General features: G+C 42.4%; 2 protein-coding genes across 2 annotated transcripts; both read right to left on the reverse strand.

Annotated features, from left to right (window-relative positions):
* Nucleotides 1–3,051: 3,051 nt before the first annotated feature.
* Nucleotides 3,052–5,167, reverse strand: LOC136205636 (uncharacterized). The gene is made up of 3 exons (XM_065996314.1): nucleotides 4,292–5,167; nucleotides 4,024–4,203; nucleotides 3,052–3,923 (listed from the first exon to the last, which is right to left on the reverse strand). The coding sequence occupies exons 1-3, from the start codon at nucleotides 4,553–4,555 to the stop codon at nucleotides 3,231–3,233; spliced, it is 1,137 nt and encodes a 378-aa protein (XP_065852386.1). The 5' UTR covers nucleotides 4,556–5,167; the 3' UTR covers nucleotides 3,052–3,230.
* Nucleotides 5,168–6,612: 1,445 nt separating this feature from the next.
* Nucleotides 6,613–8,480, reverse strand: LOC136205637 (calmodulin-7). The gene is made up of 2 exons (XM_065996315.1): nucleotides 8,271–8,480; nucleotides 6,613–7,343 (listed from the first exon to the last, which is right to left on the reverse strand). The coding sequence occupies exons 1-2, from the start codon at nucleotides 8,344–8,346 to the stop codon at nucleotides 6,970–6,972; spliced, it is 450 nt and encodes a 149-aa protein (XP_065852387.1). The 5' UTR covers nucleotides 8,347–8,480; the 3' UTR covers nucleotides 6,613–6,969.
* Between the last annotated feature and the right edge of the window lie 11,203 nt (nucleotides 8,481–19,683).

Raw genomic sequence — 19,683 nt, forward strand, 5'->3', positions numbered from 1 at the left:
ACCACCCGCAGGATATCAAAGAAATCCTGGAAGTGCTAATCAAATATGGCCTCAAATTGAACCCAGAGAAATGCACATTCGGGGCAAGAGCGGGAAAGTTCCTGGGTTTCATTGTTAGCGGCAAAGGGGTTGAGGCGAATCCTGAGAAGGTTAAAGCAGTAATGGAGATAAAGACGCCAAAAAACATAAGGGAAGTACAGAGACTGAACGGGCGGTTGGTGGCATTAGGGCGATTCATATCATGCTCAGCTAGGCGATGTCTGCCTTTCTACAATGCCATCAAAAAATCCAAGTCCTTTGAATGGACGCCGGATTGTCAAGAAGCATTCGAGGGGATAAAGCGATTACTGTGTTATCTGCCCTTAATGAGTAGGCCGGAGGATGGAGAAGATTTATTTCTCTACGTATCCGTCACCAATATGGCGATATGCACTGTGATGGTGCGAAAAGAAGAAGGGCAACAATATCCAGTGTACTACGTGAGCAAAGTCCTGAAGGATGCAGAACTCCGGTATTCGAAGTTGGACAAAATGGCCCTCGCAGTGATAACCACGGCGGCTAGATTGAAACCATACTTTCAGGCGCATACTATCATTGTGAGAACTGGCATCCCAATGCGAAAGGTATTACAGAAACCTGACGCATCCGGCCGGTTGATGGAATGGTCAATTCGCCTGGGAGAATTCGATATTCGCTATGAAGGGAGACCAGCGCTAAAGAGCCAAGTACTCGCCGATTTCGTGAACGAATTCACCTGGGATGACGATGAATGTCCGAAGGCACAAAAAGAAGAGTGGAGCATGTACACAGATGGGGCCTTATCTGCAGACGGAGCTGGGCTAGGAGTCGTCATCAAGGGCCCGGAGGTTATTCGCCTGTGCTATGCAGCAAAATTAACTTTCAAAACTACCAATAATGCCGCAGAGTATGAAGCAATGATATGCGGATTGAAATTGCTCAATGAACTCACCCCGGAAAGAGTGGTAATCTACAGCGATTCCAAACTCATGATAAACCAGATCACAAAAAATTATCTGGTGAAACAGGAGGAGCTCGTAAAATACCATCAGGTAGTCGGCCGATTGACACAAGAGTTAACGCACAAGGGAGTCGTTTGGGAGATGGTGCATGTTCCACGAGGCCAAAATGCAAAAGCTGACGAATTGGCAAAAGCAGCGGCAAGTAGAGAACCATGGAGTCAAAAAGCATGCAGCTTGGAAATAAAATCGGCACCAGTATTCGAGGTTGATCAGATTATGATCATCGAGGAACTGGAAGACGATGAAGATTGGCGGATGCCAATCCGTCAATATCTGGAGCAGGGAGATTTGCCGGTTGATAAGAGCTTAGCCAGAAAAATAATTGGGCAGTCGGCACGATACTCAATGCGGGATGGAACTTTGTATCGGAAATCATACACATGTCCATGGTTGAAATGCGTTAGTCGCAATGAAGGAGACTATGTGCTGTGAGAACTACACGAAGGAATTTGTGGCGCGCACGAAGCTTCGGCGGCATTGGCAAGAAAGGTCAAACTGATGGGATACTACTGGCCCAAGGTGGTGGAAGATTCCCAGAAGATGGTTGCGGAATGTCACAACTGTCAAATCCATGCGAATGAAAAGCATGTTCCCGGAGCTGAACAAATCACTATAATGACGGCGTGGCCATTCGCAACATGGGGAATTGATATAGTGGGTCCATTCCCAGAAACAACAAAGAAAATGAAGTATTTGATAGTCGCAGTGGACCACTTCAGCAAATGGGTAGAAGCGGAGGCAGTAACCGCACAAACACCTGAGCGAATGATCGAGTTCTTACGAGAGAACATTATCATGCGATTTGGGATCCCGCAGAAGCTTATAACCGACAATGGCACCCAGTTCAACTGTGCCAAGTTCAAAACATACTGCGAAAGCATGGGAATCAAGAATAATTTTTCTTCTGTAAATCATCCCCAATCAAATGGTATGACGGAGGTTACCAACAGGGCCATGGTTCAAAGCATCAAGAAGCGGCTAGGTGACAAAAAAACAGGTTGGGCGGATGAGGTACCCCATATGTTGTGGGCATACAGAACCTCTGTAAAGGCAGCAACAGGCGAAACACCTTTCTCGCTAGTTTATGGAGCCGAAGCAGTCTTACCTGTTGAAATCAAGTCGCCCACAGATCGGACAATTTATTATTGCGACACACAAAATCCTATCAACATCAGAGATGCTTTGGATTCTGTGGAGGAACGAAGAGAAAAAGCTTACATGCGAATGGCAATGTACCGCAATAGAATCAAGAAATACCATGACAGAAGAGTGCGAAAAATAATGATCAACGAAAACGACTTGGTCTTGAAAAAAGCAGATAAAATACAGTCTAGAGATGGCAAAGGCAAGCTAGGCGTCAACTGGATCGGGCCATACAAAGTATCCAAGAAGATGGGACCGGCCACTTTCGAAATAGAAGAAATGAGTGGAAAGAAGCTCCCGCGCACCTGGAATCTCGAGAATCTACGCCTATATAGAATGGCCGAGTAGTTCGAGGAAATGACGAGTACTCTTTTTCCTTTTATGAGTTTTTCCCACTGGGTTTTCTGATAAAAGGTTTTAATGAGGCTTCAATCCCGCACAATTGGTGTACATATGTAATAAACTTTTTCTCGTCATCAATAAAAGTTATTACATTCACTCAGTATGTTACAACAAAATGCGGATTCTTTACAAAAACACATAAATGTGTTGCCTCTTAAAGAAAGGCGGATGCATGATTACGCATCACTCGCAAAAAACCTTAGGGTTAAAATCAAAAACACATAAATGTGTTGCCTCTTAAAAAAAAGGCGGATGCATGATTACGCATCACTCGCAAAAAACCTTAGGGTTAAAATCAAAAACACATAAATGTGTTGCCTCTTAAAGAAAGGCGGATGCATGATTACGCATCACTCGCAAAACCTTATGATCAAAACTTATGATTATTTTCGAAAGAAGAATTATAAGTTATGGCATAAAATTAAGCGAATAAACGAGTACTCAAAATTGCAAAAAAGGTCTGGCCACCCTAGCTATGAAGAAACACAAATATGGAGTCGGCAAAAGGACAAAGGGCACATATAAAGGGCAAAAAAAAAAAGTGACAATCACACACATATGAAAAGCAACAACCGAAAGAAAATATATATATCAGAGCGGTTTGTTACATGGTTTTTACATACAAAAGTCCAAATATAAGTTAAGCTATGCTACAGCTTCCTCTCCTTCGCCCCTAATGCCCTCCTGGACTGCGGCGACTTCCTCATCTCCTCCGGTAGGAGGATCTACTTCAAGCGAATCCTCAACCCTTGAATCGGTAACCGCTTCAGTAACCTCTTCGGTGAGAGGTACCTCTTGCATAGGTTGAGAAACGGCTTGGGGTGCCTCTCCTTCCGCGGGCTGAATAGGGATCTCGCAGCTAATCGGAGGATCCTGAAGACTCTTCCAATCTAAGAAGAGTACCTCATCCATATCAGCATCCTCGGCTTCCAGCTTATCCCACTCCCCAGTTAAATCCTTTTCAGGGATGGGAACTTTGGGGCGGTTAAGTACTAGACCCTGATGCCCGTGCTCATAAGCCGCATGAATCCGCTCCCCATACCAGTAGATACGGGCGCCATCTTCAGCCAAAATCTCCTCAACCCTCTTCTTTTGGGCCTCCTTGAAAGCAGCTAGGTCGTCGAGGGCTTTTTGCAGTTCATCGGACTTGGCCTGAAGGGATTTAAGGGCCTCCTCCTTCTCGCCCACGGCCTTCTGACAGGTGCCCTCTAGGACCTTCACCTTCCCTTGGACATCATCATAAAGCGACTTCTGAGTCGCCAATTCCGTACCAAGACTTTCCAACTCCTTGGCTCGCTCTGCATCCCTTCGGAGAATGCCCTCAGCGAAATTGATAATCTGCATATAACACGTCTCACAAATAAAAATGGGCGAATAGAAATATGCGGTTACAATGAACACAAGATATTTGAAAGCGAAGCACAAAACAATAATATACCTCTACAGAACGCTTCTCAATCCCTTCCACGGCAGTAGGGAGCGGTACTTGCTCGCGCACACGGGAGGCAGAGGGAAGCCGCCCGAGGACATTGCATATGGAAGATACAATATCCTTGCAAGAGAAGTTCACGGCCAGGCCGAAAGTCCTAGTCCACCATCCGCTAATATCGGGGATTGGCTGCAAAAGCATAAAGAAAAATATCAAGAGAACGACAGATAGCTCATGAGGAAAAAGTAGCAATACGAGAGGGAGTAGATCAAGATACCTCGTGAATGGGGGTACTGCTCTTTCCTTTAGACGAGGCGGATACAGGTGCACCGCCAATAGTAAGGGACACAGAAGTGTTCTTCTTTTTAGAACGAGAAGACTCTGTATCCGCACTTATCTTCCGCTTCCTGGTTAAAGGAAGATCCTCGGAGGCAGAAGCGGGACCTTGTGAAGCGGAAACCCTAACCGGGGAAGCCGCCCCAATAGAAGGAATCGTCCCTCCAGAAGGATCCGCCCCTACAACGGAAGCGGTTTCCGTCATCCGCTTCTTTCTTTTCGCCAGGGCTTTAGCCTCCCGATCTGCAGCGATTTGAGATAAAGGATCACCCCTGCAAAGGGTTAAAAGAAACCATCAACTTGGAAATAAAAAGTACCTTGCACAAAAACGCGATAAGGAATATAGACAACGCGATCCCCCTCGCGGTATGCAATCGCTACTCGGCTCCTTAGCATATGAAAGGCCTGATCGTATGTCCATACAAAAGGTGGGGTGCTCTTCAGGAACTTGATAACGGCGGATTCTTCCTTGCTGGGATACCCGAAGTTCAAACTCTTTACGTTGGGTCGGCTCCAGCAACGAAGGAAGTTCAGGTTTTCCTCATTAAACTTGATAAAAAAGTAAGATCGATCCCACTCACGGATCTTGTTCAGCTTCTCGTCAAAACCATAGTATCCACTCTGGCGGATGAAAGTGAAATACCCCGCCGAGCTTTTGAAATGGTGGAGCTTGGAGAAGATTTTGGGCGAAAAGGGAACCTCCAAACAATCCGCCAAGAATTTGTCCAGAGTCAAATCGGCCCAGCCGTTAGGATGCAATTGCCCGGGCGCGATTCCGTAACCGCCTAGGACGGAAGCAATCTCATCCGCCAGCGGATAAGTGAAGCCGCAGATAATCTGGGCCACGAAAATAGTGAAGTACCCCTTTGGGTAATCGCCCGGTCCCCTATCCTCCCCAGGAATGATAGTCTCGAGACCTCGGAGCCAGGGATAATGCTCCCGCAAATCATCGATTGTCTCTTGACAAACCAGACTTCCCGACCTGTCCTTCTTTGGTAACAAACGAGGGGTTGGGACAGGTGGCGGAATCAACTTTTTGGGGTCAAAACCTAAACCCTCGTCGGTTGTATTCGCCAGATGAAGGAAATCGGCGGGATGAGAATTACACCCAGGAGAGCTGGTTGAAGCTTCCTCAACCATCTCTTCGACCTCGTTAGAGACCTCGCGGACATAATCGTCGTCAAACGGCGCAAAGTCGAGGTCTGACATGATCGATAAAAGGAAAACAGAAGCAAAAAGCCGAACAAGGAACAAATGTGAAAAGAAAAACTTACATGAAAAAGACAACACAGTGAAGTGATTAAGAGGTCAACGCCGGAAAAGAAGTAACGGAATTAAAAGGTCGACGCCGGAGAAAACGAAAGAGGGGAAATGCACAAATTCAAAACTTTGAAATAATCGGACAAAGACGAAGCGTCCCCTATAAAAAGACCCTAAAAGGGCTCTTGCTAGACCAATGGGGAGGCATGTGATAACCCACGAAGCCCAAAACGGGTTATATTCATTTCGCAAGCCCAACCCATATTAAAGCCCCATGGGCTAAGATTGGACGGGACCCGAATGAAGGAAGCGGGCGCAGCGAGTAAACCGCCCCGAATTCCTAAACGGAGGATCAAGACTCCCACTCAGAACCACGTTCGTTGCCATGAAAACCACGAAAGGGACATGGCCTAAAAAGGGGTAACCGCCCTCAGAACGTGGCCCACTAAGGAGTAACCGCCTTCGGCGGTTACCCAAAAAACACCTATAAAAGGCCTTAAGAATAAGGGGGGAGGTACGTTCATATTTTTTCCCACAAAGCTATTGCTAAATTGTAGACTCATTTTTACAAAAACTGACTTGATCGTCGGAGAGTTTTCCCAGAGATCCTGTCTCCGGTTTTGTTTTGCAGATAACTCCGGCAAAGAATATCAAAGCGGATCCAGCAAGTTATCAAGTATCAACGGCACTCAGAAATCTGACATAATCCAAATCTATCCCCGTGACATTACATTTGCCGAGATCATCTTACTTTTATAGGTTGGCAATCTGAATAAATTATTATTCAGAGTCAAACTAACAGTTAGAATAAGCTGTTGTGGACAGTTTATTTTCTGAATCTTTTGTCATGGCCCAGCTGTGCCTACACTAATTCAGCCTTTTAAAATAAGCAAAGCAGAGCCAACAAAACGCACCTGTCGTTGGATAAATAGGAATAAAGCAAAAATAATTGAGATCTATAAAAAGTACTCAAAACTGGAGGAAAAAGCATCAAGTAACAGATTGCAGATAGAATAGAGTCATATCCATCCAATAAATTGCATTGAATCCCTTCAAGTTCAGTTTGAAAAAGAAGCATACAAAAAGAATTCTTGAGATGGTATCAGACACATGAAAAAAAATATCAAACATCTCTACCACCATGGAATATGGATACACTCCTACCTTCCTAAGGTATAAGAGATTTCAAGCCATTATCAGATAAAAATTACACAATGAAGGAAAATAGAAATTTGAAACTATATTTAGTTTGGTGGTACTCCTGATTTCCTTCATCTCTTAAAAATGTTTTTTTGTTTGTTTTTCTGAAGATTTTAGTTTTGGTGGGAATTAATGTGATAATGAAGAAGATGATGATGGTCACTTGGCCATCATAACCTTGACGAATTCCTCATAATTTATCTGGCCATCACCATCAACATCTGCCTCTCTTATCATTTCATCCACTTCTTCATCGGTAAGCTTCTCACCAAGGTTAGTCATGACATGGCGCAGCTCAGCAGCAGAAATAAAACCATTTTGATCCTTGTCAAACACTCTGAATGCCTCCTTAAGCTCTTCCTCTGAGTCTGTGTCTTTCATCTTTCTAGCCATGAGGTTGAGGAACTCCGGGAAATCTATGGTTCCATTGCCATCAGCATCAACTTCATTAATCATATCCTGCAGCTCTGCCTCTGTAGGGTTCTGACCCAGAGATCTCATCACTGTTCCAAGCTCCTTTGTGGTAATGCAACCTGCTCATCACAAACAACAAAAGCACAGGAAAATTAACTAACTATTCAGCTTCCTATTCCTTTTTTCAGATTGAATCTTCCCACGAATTAAACCCCAGATAGGAAAAGCTGCAATTAACAAACTAGCAGTCATTCAAAATTCACAAACTAAACCTTGGTTTATCAACATGTCATTTTAGCATTTGGTGATATTTCAGCCATGGAAACATACATAATCAAAATTGCTGACAGGGATTGATTTAAAACATGTCATTATCCTTGCATAATTACTGGACACACCCTACTGTGCACAATCATTTTTATGAGAAACTCACAAGGATTTAATAAGAACTTAACAAACTGTCACGGAAAAGAAGAGAATAATGCCACAATAATTGAACTATATGCAGGCATATATAACTACAAATTTACAGTAATCAATTTCCTAAGGCTACGTACAAGAAAAAGCCGTTTGAATGCGTGGAAGAAATTTCTGAAAGATATCAACATAAAAAGAATTAATTTCTTTGACAGGTAAGGTGTCCTTATCAGAAATCGCCTCTAGTTTTTATCGAATAAATAATAGTTTCAATTCAACGGTAGTTATACTATTACCAATACAATCGCTATCAAGGATAGTTCTGAGATCAATCCTGATCATAGAGATCGCAAATTCGCAATTCATCATCTTCGTAACAGATAATAACGTACCGCAGAAATGGATCCAAACAGCTATTTACCATTTGATCGGTTTTCTTTCACAAATTTAATAAAACTAATGAAATCATGCTCCGATATACTAATTATTTCAACATAACCACATAAAAACAACAAGAAAACGAATAAAATAAGTAAGAGACCTAAAAATCCATCAAATATAACAAAAACAATCCACGAAGTAGATCTGGAAATATACATAACAGACGAGAAGAAAAGAAAGAAACGAACCGTCTCCATCCTTATCGAATAAGCTGAAGGCTTCCTTGAACTCGGAGATCTGATCGTCGGTGAGCTGATCCGCCATTTCTTCTTCCTGTGTTGTTTCTAGTTCAGAAATAAATTTTCTTCCTCTTTTGTTTCCTGAGCTGAAAAATCGATAGACAAGCTATTAGGGAATATCGGAGAAAAAAGAGAAGAAAATATCTAAATATAGGAGTGTGTGTGAGAAGCGCGTTTTGCCTTTCAGACAGAAGAGAAGATGTCGTTTTACATTAGTCATTTTATATTCCGGACGTCACCCATTTATCAAATCCACCTAATTGTTTCATTCTCCATTTTGCGCTTCCCCTGCTTGCTGAAGGCTCGAGATCTAAAGACAGTAATCGAGCAGAGCCGAGCCGAGTTTTGGTCTGTTCAAGTTCGGTTCACTATAAAATTAACGAGTTTGAGTTGAGCTTTGACTTGCTTAATCTCGGTTCAGCTCATTAGAAAATAAACGAGTTCGAAAGTCTAAAATCCTCATTCAGTTTGGTTCATTAAGAAAATTATGTAACTATTAATTATTTGTGAGTAAATCGTTAATTATATTTATTAAATTTGTTCGCAAATAACTCTTTAATAGTGTACATAAACAAACTCACAAGCAAAGTTCGTGAATAAATAAACAAGATGCTTACAAATAGTTCATCTATTACTCATTTTTTATATTTGTGAAAGACTAATTTTTTTTTTTGGTAGAAAGTGAAAGGCTAATCTAATAACAAATGAAATAATTTTTTTTTTTTAACTGAAGGCTGGGACGTGCAGGCAGACCGGACATCCCAGCTAAGCTGGCACCCCCAGCACCGCTTGCAACGTCCCAACATAAAACTATATAATATTAAGTTTATATATTTGTGAACTAACATAAAACTATATAATTTTCTACAAAACTAAAATTTGTTCATAAATGTTCTAATCGAACCTGCTCGCGAGCTTCCGAGCGGAGTTTTGACCTGCTCAAGCTCGACTCGTTTACGAACCGAGCCAATAAATCGTGCTCACGAACGGCTCGTTTACAAATTAAATCGAGTCGAACCGAGTTTTTATCGAACCGACCACCAAATCGCTCATGACCAGCTCGACTCATTTATAGCCCTAGCTAAGATTGTAGGTGAATACTGCTAAAAAAAAGATTGTAGGTGAATATGATACCCGAGATTAATCGCTTAATCGCATTTATATTTTTTTTACTTTTATTTATTTATTAATCTTTTAGATTCAATTAAAAATGTATATTATACTATCTAAAAATAATAATATAAAATTATTTAATATAAAAAATATATATTTATAGCATATATATATAAGCATCAATATTTTAATAATAATATGATTAAAACAACTCAAAAGTGAATTATAAAAAAAAATAGTATTAGGATATTTTAGTGATTAATTGACTACATTTTAAGCAAGTTGATGAAGTTATCGTAACATTTTAACTAAGTTGAGGGAGCAATCAAACTTTTTGAATAAGTTTAGGGGTGGATGATGTATTAAGCCTTGTTTGTAATTAGATTATCTTTGCTTTACTTGTTGACATGCGACGGAGTGGGCTCTTTAGGTACACGTCGATGCCAAAGTCGATGACTAGTTACAGTAAACAAAGCGGAATATCACATAATAATAAAGAGAGGGAAAGTAAATATTACTCATTTATCGGTTGCCTGACGTATGAAAATATTGTTCTACCCCCTCACAAGGCGGTGGAGCAATTCCCACCATGCTCAATCATGTGAGCCTCTTTTATCATTGGCTTTCTAGAGTTGTATAGGCCTTAAAAATGACTTGAGCCTCTGCTTGCCCAAAATAGATGTTTCCTTTCCTTTTATCTTCCATTTTGAACATTGATGTGAATGATCAATTAATGAACTATGTCTTTATCTCTTATCCCAAAATATAAGTGTTGTTGATCGAAATATATGTAAATGTTGATGTAAATTTGATGGTTGCTTTTAATGATGAAAAGGTATATAGACTCGGGTTGTCATAAGAAACCTTTCCTTCAGTAGTTCTCGAGCTTAGCGCAAAGGTTATCTTACATTTACATTTGAACTTTAAAACAAAATAACGCTTCCACATCCAAATCAGTTCTTCACTCTACCCTTTTTTTCATTTCTGTTTTCTATTTAAGTCTGTTACACTTTTATTTCTAATGATTCATAACTTGTTCTTTGCTTTTTTCACAAAATGTCCAAACTTTCTTCTTCCCTAAACATTTATTAGACCAACGACTCTAGTAAAAAATATAGGAAACCTTTCGTTGAGACACTAAAGTAATTAGAAGTTATCACACAATATACTAGAATGCTCTTCCTAACCATGGCTAGGTACACAAATGAGAATTTTGTCTCTCAAGCTTTCAACAATGTTAGCACTAATTTATGTGATCTATACGAAGATGCGAAGAGAAAACTGTGGAAGTGTGAAGAGAGCTTCTGGGGAGGTTTACTTGCTAAATTTAACCATTTTTATCGTCCAACCCCTCTAAAGAAGTGTCATCCAGTTGACGAGGTTGCCAACATACTCACCCTAGAGGATTTGACATTAATCACCATAATATATCAAAGTGGAGGTGCTTACACATTAGAGGTGCTTGGACCTAACATTTGATCCAATAGTTTAATGGACGATAATGTGTTCATTCTTTATGAAGCACATCTTGAACACGACTTTTGAGTTCCTTTATTACCTTCCTTTTGAGAAGTTATCACTCCAAAGTAGATACTCCCATCGTTTGGTCCCAACTAGTCGCGATATATTAGTTTTGTTGACGGGAAAGGTGTAGGCTTACTGCCATTTTATCGAGGAAACTCTTGATGCCTACTAAAAATAATATCGAATGCCATGTAAGTTGGAAGACACGTAAGTTTACTCACTTTTCCAAGCTCATCAACAAAATCGTCGATTGGAGGAATAAAGTCTTCATCATCTGAAAGAAGACTCATTTTTCCCTTCCTGACTAATTGGAACCCCTCCCCTAAGGATAGAGGTACAAGTATATGGAGAATAGATTTTATTGGGACCGAGCATAACTCACAGTTGTGGCTACTAGGTCCCATAAGAGCTACTAACGACAGCGGGCGAAAACTTTTTGGCTCAAGAAAGGTGATAGAAACATATGTTTTTCATTCTATTGCTTTAGTCCGGTATAAGAATAATATCATTGATCGTATGTAGCAGGATGGCGATATATGGGATGTTAATAATCACGAGATGATGGAGGTAATTCTTTATTATTTCAATGCTCTTTTTGATGGTGATCCTACTGACAAGTTACCTAGGGTGGATTTTTAAGGCCTAACGTTACTGGGGATATGAATGTATGCCTTTATAGCTGATTTTACTATTGATGAGTTTCGAGATGATATTTTTTCCATGAGCCCTTACTAGTCCCTAAGATTGAACAAACTCAGCCCAACTTTCTTTTAGAGGTTTTGGCTAGATATGGGGCAAGATGTGTTTAAAGCTTGCAATTAGTGGTTACAACTTGGTATGTTCCCTTCTCACTCCTCGGACACCAGTGTGGTTCTCATTCTTAAAATCGAGTCTCCAAGTTCTATGAAAAATCTCAAGCATATCCTTTTTGTGCAATGAAATTTATAAGATCATGGCTAAAGTCTTGGCAAATTAGCTTAAATGTGTTCTTTCTAACATTATCTTTGAGGAACAATCATCTTTCGCGCCTAGTAGATCCATTACTAATAAAATAGTTGATGCTTTTGAGCTTATTCATACTTTGAAAAAAAAGGTTAAGGGGAAGCAATGGGACACCGATTTTAAAATTGATATCAGTAAAGCTTATAATCGCATCAAATGGCCCTATCTTCGGGCTCTTATATTACATTTGGGTTTTTATAATAAGTTTGTGGATTGGTGCTTTGTGAGACTTTTGTGCACTACCATGTTATTCTTAATGGAGAAGAGGATAGGTCTTCTCTAGCGAGACTCGGTGCATTGTATCTTTTATTATGTGCTATGAGGGCCTCCTAACTCTTATGAAGGAAGCTGAATCTCAAGGGATATTTCACGAGTGTAAAGCTAGTCATAATGCCCCTCGAGCCTCCCATTTAACATCCACTACTGACATTTTATTTATCTTTAGAGATAATGCGATAGTTTATCCCACAATAAAGCATATTCTTAATAGGTATGAAGCGCTTTCAGGCCACTCAGTAAATTTGAGAAACTTTGGAATTTCTTTAGTGCGAATGACACTAGTTCGATTCAGGAGGAGATTAAAGGTTCCATTGATGCCCACTCCCCTCTAAACATTAGTCATTATCTAGGGCTTCCTTCTCTGGTTGGAAAGAATAACTATTTGAGAGACAGGCTTTAGCAATGCCTTTTTAGCTGGAGCGGTAAAATGTTATCCCAAACTGGTAAAGAATTTTGATAAAGTATGTGGCTCAAATGATCATGTCTTACTGTATGAGAATCTTCTTACTTCTGAAGACTTTATGTGATGAGCTCAAAAGGATGATGAATTCTTTTTGGTAGGGTTCGAAAGATGGTCGAAGACATATACATTGATCTTCATGGGATCTTGTTTGATAAAAGAGTAAAAGGGTGTGGGATTTTGTCATTTAATATCATTTAATTTTGCTTTGCTTGTTAAACAAGTATGTAGTTTAATTTTAATAGTAATGCTCTCGTTAGTCGCATTATCAAAGCTAAATATTTCCATGATGGGACTTTTTGGATAATGCAAAGGAATCACAACCTGAGCGTAGTTTGGATAAGATTTTTTAGTCAAAAGTTATTTTTAAGGGAGGATTTAGGTGGCAGATTAGTGATGGTTTTTCTATTAGGGCTTGGTCAAAGCCTTGAATTGTTAATAATAATGGGTTTTGGCCCCGCACTCTTTTTCCTAAAGAAGTAGATGATGCTATGGTGGGAGAATTTTGGATCTCGAGGCATGAAGAATGGGATGTGGAGATATTAGAGGTTATTTTTTAGACTAATAATGTTGAAGATATTCTATTTATGCATGCAGGGAACATCCACTAAAAGGACCAAATTATTTGGAACTTTGAGAAATATGGACTATATTTCATGAGGTTTGGTTATAGGGCCACGATGGGTTTGCAGTTTGAGAGTACGGTTGACTTTTCTTCATATTTTGATAGTACGAATGTCACTAGTTCGATTCAAAAGGAGATTAAAGGTGCCCTTGATGTCCAATCCCCTCTAAATATTAGTCTTTATCTAGGGCTTCCCTCTATGTTTGGTAAGAAAAAGCAAACTATGTTTAGCTATTTGAGAGACACGCTCTAGCAATGTTTTTTTTAGTTGGACTGGTAGAATTTTATCCCACACTGGTAAAGAAATTTGACAATGTTTGTGGCTCAAGTGATCATGTCTTATTGTATGAGCATCTTCTTACTTCCGAAGACTTTGTGTGATGATCTTGAAAGATGATGAATTCTTTTTGGTAGGGTTCGAAAGATGGTCAAAGATGTATACATTGGTCTTCCTGGGATCGACTTTGTTTGATAAAAGAGGAAGGGGGTATGTGATAACCCGTGAAGCCCAAAACGGGTTATATTCATTTCGCAAGCCCAGCCCATATTAAAGCCCCATGGGCTAAGATTGGACGGGACTCGAATGAAGGAAGCGGGCGCAGCGAGTAAACCGCCCCGAATTCCTAAACGGAGCTTCAAGACTCCCACTCAAAACCACGTTCGTTGCCATGAAAGCCACGAAAGGGACATGGCCTAAAAAGGGGTAACCGCCCTCAGAACGTGGCCCACTAAGGAGTAACCTCCCTCGGCGGTTACCCAAAAAACACCTATAAAAGGCCTTAAGAATAAGGGGGAGGTACGTTCACATTTTTTCCCACAAAGCTATTGCTAAATTATAGACTCATTCTTACAAAAACTGACTTGATCGTCGGAGAGTTTTCCCGGAGATCCTGTCTCCGGTTTTGTTTCGCAGGTAACTCCGGTAAAGGATATCAAAGCGGATCCAGCAAGTTATCATTGGTGCGGTGAACGTGGACCTTTTTTACCAACACTTGGTTAAAGGTACACGAAGAACATGTCAGAACCATCACGAACGACCGGTGTTACGACCAGATCCACTAGCATGAACTCACGAGGTTCACGGATTGCAAATTCGCAACCTGCAAGTACACAGCCTGTGGTGCCTAGCTCATCGGGTCCTTCGGGACAATTGAGTCCCTTATTGGAAGTCCAAGTGCAAACTGAGATGGAAATGTCCAATAGTGATTTCATGCAGATGGCAGGACAAGTCTTGGCTTCGAACATGAGCCAGGCGGCTGGAGATCGAATGATTAATTTACTAACTGCCCTCGCCGAACACAATACCGCCGTGGCGGCTGCTCCTCAAGAACCTGTGGTTATCTCAACACAATCGCCGACTATCCCTGTCATATCGGCCCTCCTGCAGCCATCTCAGGCGCCAAATCAAGTGGGCCAGAGTAGTCGCACAAACCCACACAGCCACCCGAGCAACTACTCGCACCCAGATCTCATTACGACGATACATCCGACCTGGCAGCCATCCCAACCGTTGCCAGGAGTGCAAGGCAATCTTACGCTACAACAAGTGGAACCTTTTCCTCACAGACATTCGGAGTTGATTACTCTTGGGCGAGAGCACACATGGAACTTTGATCCTATAACGGGACAGCGGTTAGTCCCCCAACAGGCACACGTCTCAACACCGATGGGCGGGTGGATGCCACCCAGAATTCACCAGCAACGGATGGAAGAAGTCCGGCGAATACCCGATATTGACTTAGAAGATCAATTACGAAGCATGATGGAGCGAATGGGGTACTCGCCTAGGCCGAGAGCAGAGGTCCAGAGCGATTCACCTTTTGCCCCTTCGTTGCGGGAATTCATTCCAGATCACAGAATCAAAGCACCTGCCATACCAAAATACTATGGGGATCCAAATTCTGACCCTGAGGCTCATGTCAGGAACTACAGAGAGTTAATGGATGTTGCAGGGGCAAGTGAAAGCATAATTTGCAGGTTATTCTCGACAACTTTAGGCGGTGCGGCATCTGATTGGTTTCGATCTTTGCCGGCAGAATCTATTCACAATTGGCATCAATATAGTCGGGATTTCTGTGCGAAATTTGTGGGCTGTAAAGCGGCAGATGTGACAGATAGGCAGCTGAAGGAGATCAAACAGAGAAACTATCATTCCCTAAGGGAATTTGTTGTCGCCTTTAACGATATCCTGGTGCGATTGCAGAACCCAGATATCGTGAGTATTCGCAACATCATGGCGGATGGAACCACAGATTGGAGCATGCGGGAAGAAATCATTCGTAACAAACCACGCACAGTGGCCGAACTCATAAAAATAGCAAAGGAATTCATGGAAGTGGATGATGTCAACAGGGAACATAGGGCTCAAACCCGGCGAGAAAGAGATGCCGCTAGATCCACTTCGGACAATCGGCGCCAGACCCAGTCCAAAAGTAATTTTGTTCGAAGAGGCGATCGCCCCTTTCAAAGTGGCGGATATCAGACACCATTAAACACGACTCGCCAGGAGGTGTTACTTTGGATCGAAAAGAGCCCCCTGAAGAAGGATGTGCGGTTCCCCGAGGTAAAAGGTCGAACCAGTTTGGGGCGACATCCTAACAAATATTGCAGGTTCCACAGGTTGAATGGCCATGACACAGATGATTGCTACGAACTGAAGAAGGAAATAGAAAAACTGATCGAGAGAGGCAAGCTGAGTCAATTTGTAAGAAAAGAAACAGCTGATGAGAAAACAACGCTCCCGCATGAGGGAGAAACACGGCCAGAAAAGAAGCAGAAGAAAGGGGTGATAAACGTGATAGCAGGCAGAATCTACGAGCCTCCAACAAAAAGAATTCGCCGTGAACGGTGAAAGAGCAACACACATAGGAGGGATGCCCTCAATTACTCATTTGCGAGAATCACGGAGCCACATGCGGATGCCCTAGTGATCACGATGGCCGTTGAAGGATGGGACGTCAAGCGGGTCCTTATCGACACAGGTAGTTCTTGCAACGTCATTACCCGGACAGCATTCAACAAGTTGGGAATCAACGACGAGCGGGTGGAACACACGTTCATGGATGTAACTGGTTTTGGGGGTCAATCCTCCCAAACAAGTGGGCAGGTGGTGTTGGAGGCAGAAATGGGCGATAAGAATCTAAAATGGCGAGGTGATTTAGAATTCGCAATTGTTGATCTCCCATTGGCCTACAACATAATTCTGGGACGGCCATTCCTGTCGGAGACGGAGTCGCTCATCTCAATGAAGCATTTAACGTTACATTTGCCAACACACCAAGGGCGAGTCATAGTTGAAGGTGATCAACTTGTATCTCAACAGGCCTATACATTGTCACTTGAACCAAAGCCAGACGAGGAAGCTAGGGTAGAGGAGAAGTTGCCAGCGGAAGCATTAGGAGAAACGGAACTATTCGCCATCTCAAGCGACAAAAATGTGTGAATAGCGACGGGCCTCCCCGAAGAGACGAAGAAAGCCATTGCCGAGGTGCTGGTCCAATGTGAGTCGGCATTTGCCGCCCCAAATGAAATACTGAAAGGAATAAGTCCAGATGTAGCAACCCATCGTTTGAATGTAGACAAAGGTGCAACCCTAGTGCGACAGAAAAAGAGAGGACATGCTCCTGAGCGACAAAGGGCGATTGAAAAAGCAGTGGCGGATTTGCTAAAGTCAAATGCAATTCGAGAAGTCACCTATCCGGAGTGGTTAGCCAATGTGGTGCTAGTCAAAAAGCCAAATGGAACGTACAGAATGTGCGTCGACTTCAAAGATCTGAACAAGGCATGTCCGAAGGATATGTATCCGCTTCCTAACATTGATATATTGGTAGATGGAACTGCAGGATATGAAGCTTTATCATTCACCGACGTGAAATCCAGTTACCACCAGATACCCATGGAGAAGGCGGATGAAATCAAAACATCGTTCATAACTCACCAGGCGACTTATTGCTTCAAGGTGATGCCCTTTGGATTGAAAAACGCGGGAGCAACATACCAGAGGATGATGAACAAGATATTTTCAGACAAATCCGGCGAGAACTTCTCGATCTACGTTGATGACATGATCATCAAAAGCAAGAAAATGCAAGACCACCCGCAGGATATCAAAGAAATCCTGGAAGTGCTAATCAAATATGGCCTCAAATTGAACCCAGAGAAATGCACATTCGGGGCAAGAGCGGGAAAGTTCCTGGGTTTCATTGTTAGCGGCAAAGGGGTTGAGGCGAATCCTGAGAAGGTTAAAGCAGTAATGGAGATAAAGACGCCAAAAAACATAAGGGAAGTACAGAGACTGAACGGGCGGTTGGTGGCATTAGGGCGATTCATATCATGCTCAGCTAGGCGATGTCTGCCTTTCTACAATGCCATCAAAAAAATCCAAGTCCTTTGAATGGACGCCGGATTGTCAAGAAGCATTCGAGGGGATAAAGCGATTACTGTGTTATCCGCCCTTAATGAGTAGGCCGGAGGATGGAGAAGATTTATTCTCTACGTATCCGTCACCAATATGGCGATATGCACTGTGATGGTGCGAGAAGAAGAAGGGAAACAATATCCAGTGTACTACGTGAGCAAAGTCCTGAAGGATGCCGAACTCCGGTATTCGAAGTTGGACAAAACGGCCCTCGCAGTGATAACCACGACGGCTAGATTGAAACCATACTTTCAGGCGCATACTATCATTGTGAGAACTGGCATCCCAATGCGAAAGGCATTACAGAAACCTGACGCATCCGGCCGGTTGATGGAATGGTCAATTCGCCTGGGCGAATACGATATCCGCTATGAAGGAAGACCAGCGCTAAAGAGCCAAGTGCTCGCCGACTTCGTGAACGAATTCACCTGGGATGATGATGAATGTCCAAAGGCACAAAAAGAAGAGTGGAGCATGTAAACAGATGGGGCCTTATCTGCAGACGGAGTTGGGCTAGGAATCGTCATCAAAGGTCCGGAGGTTATCCGCCTGTGCTATGTAGCAAAATTAACTTTCAAAACTACCAATAATGCCGCAGAATATGAAGCAATGATATGCGGATTGAAGTTGCTCAATGAACTCACCCCAGAAAGAGTGGTAATCTACAGCGATTCCAAACTCATGATAAACCAGATCATAAAAAATTATCTGGTGAAACAGAAGGAGCTAGTAAAATACCATCAGGTAGTCGGCAGATTGACACAAGAGTTAACGCACAAGGGAGTCGTTTGGGAGATGGTGCATGTTCCACGAGGCCAAAATGCAAAAGCTGACGAATTGGCAAAAGCAGCGGCAAGTAGAGAACCATGGAGTCAAAAAGCATGCAGCTTGGAAATAAAATTGGCACCAACATTCGAGGTTGATCAGATTATGATCATCGAGGAACTGGAAGACGATGAAGATTGGCGGATGCCAATCCGTCAATATCTGGAGCAGGGAGTTTTGCCGGTTGATAAGAGCTTAGCCAGAAAAATAATTGGGCAGTCGGCACGATATTCAATGCGGGATGGAACTTTGTATCGGAAATCGTACACATGTCCATGGTTGAAATGCGTTAGTCGCAATGAAGGAGACTATGTGCTGCGAGAACTACACGAAGGAATTTGTGGCGCGCACGAAGCTTCGGCGGCATTGGCAAGAAAGGTCAAACTGATGGGATACTACTGGCTCAAGGTGGTGGAAGATTCCCAGAAGATGGTTGCGGAATGTCACAACTGTCAAATCCATGCGAATGAAAAGCATGTTCCCGGAGCTGAACAAATCACTATAATGACGGCGTGGCCATTCGCAACATGGGGAATTGATATAGTGGGTCCATTCCCAGAAACAACAAAGAAAAGGAAGTATTTGATAGTCGCAGTGGACCACTTCAGCAAATGGGTAGAAGCGGAGGCAGTAACCGCACAAACACCTGAGCGAATGATCGAGTTCTTACGAGAGAACATTATCATGCGATTTGGGATCCCGCAGAAGCTTATAACCGACAATGGCACCCAGTTCAACTGTGCCAAGTTCAAAACATACTGCGAAAGCATGGGAATCAAGAATCATTTTTCTTCTGTAAACCATCCCCAATCAAATGGTATAACGGAGGTTACCAACAGGGCCATGGTTCAAGGCATCAAGAAGCGGCTAGGTGACAAAAAAACAGGTTGGGCGGATGAGATACCCCATATGTTGTGGGCATACAGAACCTCTGTAAAGACAGCAACAGGCGAAACACCTTTCTCGCTAGTTTATGGAGCCGAAGCAGTCCTACCTGTTGAAATCAAGTCGCCCACAGATCGGACAATTTATTATTGCGACACACAAAATCCTATCAACATCAGAGATGCTTTGGATTCTGTGGAGGAACGAAGAGAAAAAGCTTACATGCGAATGG

This window comes from Euphorbia lathyris, chromosome 9 (genome assembly GCF_963576675.1).
Source record: "Euphorbia lathyris chromosome 9, ddEupLath1.1, whole genome shotgun sequence".
Taxonomy (NCBI): Eukaryota; Viridiplantae; Streptophyta; class Magnoliopsida; order Malpighiales; family Euphorbiaceae; genus Euphorbia; species Euphorbia lathyris.